The 3,952-nt window shown below is 46.6% G+C and overlaps 1 protein-coding gene across 1 annotated transcript; it reads left to right on the top strand.

Annotated features, from left to right (window-relative positions):
• LOC142902563 (uncharacterized) lies at positions 1-1,654 on the top strand. The gene is made up of 3 exons (XM_076047760.1): positions 1-555; positions 675-708; positions 1,112-1,654. Exons 1-3 carry the CDS (start codon positions 349-351, stop codon positions 1,531-1,533), a joined length of 663 nt encoding a protein of 220 aa, XP_075903875.1. The 5' UTR covers positions 1-348; the 3' UTR covers positions 1,534-1,654.
• The last annotated feature ends 2,298 nt before the right edge of the window (positions 1,655-3,952 follow it).

Genomic DNA, 3,952 nt, shown 5'->3' with positions numbered 1-3,952 from the left:
TGACTTCCGCGTTTTTCCAAAGCGCTGTGAAAGCAGCCGGTACGCGCGGCTGGAGGCTATAAGAAGAGGCTCGCAGTCGGAGGGGCTACTGAAGCGGAGAGTTCACCGCTCGTGTCGGGATCTGTTTGAGATTGTAGAGCTGGACCTGCTCGCCACTTGCATCCGCGGCGCAGAACTTTAAGCTGCTAAATCAAACTTTACGTTTGATAGAAGAAGAAGAAGAAGAAGAAGAAGAAGAAGAAGAAGAAGAAGAAGAAGAAGAAGAAGAAGAAGAAGAAGAAGAAGAAGGACAACAACAACAACAACAACAACAAGACAAAGCTGGAAACCGACTCAGTCCGCAGCCCGATGATGGGACAGCTCGCTGCAGAGAAAGACGTCGAGTCGCTCCAGCAGATCGGCGGCCGGAGCAGATGCTGTCTGGACGCTTTTCTCGTCACCTCCGTCATCTTCTTGTTCGTGTCGGTGGCCGCGGTGGCTGCCGTGGTCGTGATGGAGCGATTACCACCACCTACTTCGAATTCGGAGATTACAGGAGAATTGCCCAGCTGCAAGGTACGTCTTTCATACGCGTGTGTGAATTATAGAAAAACTTATTTCTTCTTCTTGAGTAGTTTTATCCACATCCTCTGCACGTCTTAACAATTTTCTCTCTCTCCTCTCTCTCACAACAGAGGCACAACTTTGCGTATTTGCAAGCCACCGAAAGTAAGTACACTTTTCATCTGAAAAAAAAAAATAATAATAATAATAACCCATTTGATATAGAAATTGTGGGAGAGGCCGGTTGCAATGAATGAGAATAGGACGAAGCTATATACAAAAAAATAAATAAATTAAGAAAAAGTGGGTCAGTTATCAAGTTGTTTCCCACACAAGTGGGCTGCAGACGAGGAGGCTGGTTTCCCGGCTCCCCGTGTCACTGGTCACTGCCCACTGCCAGGCAACGCTAATAAGATCTTAGTGATGATTCTTCCGAGAAAAAAAAAAGAAATGGGGAGCGGGTGTGTGGGTGGGGGAGTTGAGGGGGACGTTTAAAAAGACGTTTTTACACCGTCCAAAAGACACTGTAAAACATCAACTAAAACAGCACGTGTGTCTCCTCCTGCAGGCCGTTTGCAGAATTGCACCATGCTCTTCGCCGAGAGGTTGCGCGACGAGAGCTGCTCGGTGGGAGACGACTTCCGCTTCAACGAGGACCACAGCTCGCTGACGCCGCAACGCGAGGGCAACTACTTCGTGTTCGTCAAAGTCAACCTCACCTGCGTGCACAAGTGCCCGGCGGGCCTCCTGCGGCTGGACGTGGGCGGCAAGATGAGCTGCGAGCTCCGGCTTCCGGACAAGGCAGACACGGCGCTGGTGAGCAAGCAGTGCTGGACGGTGCAGAGGCTCGGCACGGAAGGGCTCCAGACCGACATGACTGTGTTCTCCGAGGGGCAGCAGGACAACTACCGGCTGGACAACTGGAGGCTGGAGCTTGAGACCTCCGGCTGGGGGATGTTCCTGGTGGGGACAGATGATAGGACACTTTAAATGATATATTTATTGAATGAGACAGAAGTTATTTATATGTCTATATTTATAAATGTGTTTCTAATTTTTCTTTTAAATATATATATATATATATATATGTTTTTTGTTTTTTGTTTATATATGTATATATATATATATATATATATATATATATATATATATATATATATATATATATATATATATATATATATATATATATATATGTATATATATATATATATATACACACACATACATACATGTATATGTTATTTTCTATTTCTGTAGCCATCACTACATTAGTGTGGACGTGCAATACTCTCAGCCTACATTGGGTCCTACTCCTGTGTGTAGTTGGGTTTGTTTTTTTGTTTGTTTTTTTCATTTTATAAATGGCTGGATGAACAAGTCAAACACTTCAGGGACCGGGTTGTTGTCCGTTTTTTTGTTTTTGTTACTGCTTCAGACACCACTTTATGGCAACAGTGACAGAGGTCAGCTGACCTCCGCTTGCCGTCGCCTACTATTGCGAACATCCTCCTGTAACCTCAACATGACCAAGACCAGAATGTAAAAAAAAAAGAAGCAATTGTTGAATGTGTTAATGTGTGCGAGAAGTCCTGTGGACGAACTGCACAACGTTGAGCATTTTTGTTATTGTCGCTATTTTGATTTGTTTCACATGGACACAAGCAAAAGTTCCAAGGTGACTTTTTTACGGGTCCCGAGTCGGGCGGAAAATAAACTGTGTGGAGAAAGCTTCAAGGGTTCAGGAAAGTTATTTGTTGTCACTTCAATTCGATACCAGGAAGTCGGCTCACCCCACTACCAAACTCTTCCTCTCGGTGCAGACGGAGAAGAGGGGGGGGGGGAAATCGTTCTCACACCTCCGTTTTTATAGCCCAGCGGTGAGAAGTGAAAACAAAGCTTTGCAGCAGCTGCTGCTGCTGCTCTATTTTTTCCCCCCTCCGTCTTTAACAGTTTTTATTTCCAACTTAAAGGGACAGTTCACTCAAAACTGACCGATTTGCTATTCACCGCCACGACGTGACCATTCTGCAGCTGCGCAGAGGAAAAGAACTTTCTGTGGTGGGAAGACGCATGACATGTCACCACGAGTGAAACTCGGAAAAAGACAAAACGCAAACAGTCTGCTGAAGTTACCGATGAACCCAACTCACTGTGGGAGCTTCTGTCTCACCGGTGCGGAAAGAACGGAAGAGAGCTTCCGCCGACGTCAGCTCATGGCGTTGGAAGACTGCACCTTTAATTTATGTCACTGCTGTCCATCGCTGCGTACCAGACTGCCAATATGACAGAACAGCGATTTTCCCTATTGTCCTCGAGGTACTGCAGCCAAAGCTTTTATGTTTCTCATTCGACAGCAATACAAGAATAAAGGCCTGTAGAACGGTTCACATGACGTGTCTGACCTGAAACAAGGTTCATCAAAAATCTTTGTATTATATATTTTTAAGTCATGGACTTTTAATATTTCTAAAAAAAAAATGAAAGAAAATCCCCAGAAGAGAGTTTATTCCCAGCGTGTATACCTGTGTCATACATGCTGCTGTGTCTCGGCTCGTTCTGACTGGCTGATGCGTCCTGATGCAACACGTGGGCTACAGAGGCATGATGGGAAGTAACACTACTGCTGCATGCTCTATGGGCCGTAATCATTTTTTGGTGTTCAGTTCCATTAGAATAAATCAGCCACCGTGTCGGAGGCTGGGGGGCTGGAGTGTAAAGATGCTCTCATCTTCTTTTGCAAGTTGAAATAGTGCTCAGCGGGTGGGGCCGGAGAACGAGAAGCTCCAATATTTCCAGATTTGTAGCAGGTGTGGGCCTTAAATCAAACTAGTCACTGCGGCATCAAAACAAACTCGAAAAAGAGTCGAGCGACAGGTTCTCTCGGCAAGCCTGTGTTCTGGCGGCGGAGGGCAGAAACAGCCGTGACGCGCTCCCCGTGTGCAACGGCAGTCGCGCTGCAACACTTTGGAGATGTCTATGAGGCTCAGCTGCACAGATGTTTATCTGTCGCGTACACACACAACAGGAAGTGGCTCAGAAAATGTTGTGCTGGGCTACTTTGCAGGGTCTGAGTCCTGCTCTCCTCACCCTGCTCCTCCTCCTCCTCCTCTCTCCCCTACCACCTGCTTCTCTCTGCCTGTCTACCTGGCTTCCCATTGACCCCCCCCGCCCTTTACTGCCCTGCTTGCTCCTAAAACACTTGTTTCCATCCGACACACAAACTGCGATGTGAAACTTTCCTCTCCGAGTGCGACTGAGAAGGGCTGAGTCAGCAGCAACCCGACCTCAGTTGCTTTCCCTTCCATGATCTCGTCTCTGCATCCTCACTGCACCACATCCTGCTCTTCAAACAGACACACACACACAAATGTTATATCTGGCTACAGATAACTCAATCTGCGGCAAC

The sequence above is a fragment of the Nelusetta ayraudi genome, unplaced genomic scaffold (genome assembly GCF_046127955.1).
Source record: "Nelusetta ayraudi isolate G7.1 ecotype Tasmania unplaced genomic scaffold, CSIRO-AGI_Nayr_v1 ptg000095l, whole genome shotgun sequence".
Classification (NCBI taxonomy): Eukaryota; Metazoa; Chordata; class Actinopteri; order Tetraodontiformes; family Monacanthidae; genus Nelusetta; species Nelusetta ayraudi.
Note: the sequence above shows the minus strand (reverse complement) of the source record. Positions and strands in the feature narration are given on the sequence as shown.

Bases quoted from the DNA above. Each gene is read 5' to 3' on its own strand.
- LOC142902563 (XM_076047760.1), top strand. From the start codon at position 349: ATGATGGGACAGCTCGCTGCAGAGAAAGACGTCGAGTCGCTCCAGCAG. The intron at 556-674 runs GTACGTCTTTCA...CTCTCACAACAG, and splicing joins GAGAATTGCCCAGCTGCAAG to AGGCACAACTTTGCGTATTT. The intron at 709-1,111 runs GTAAGTACACTT...CTCCTCCTGCAG, and splicing joins GTATTTGCAAGCCACCGAAA to GCCGTTTGCAGAATTGCACC.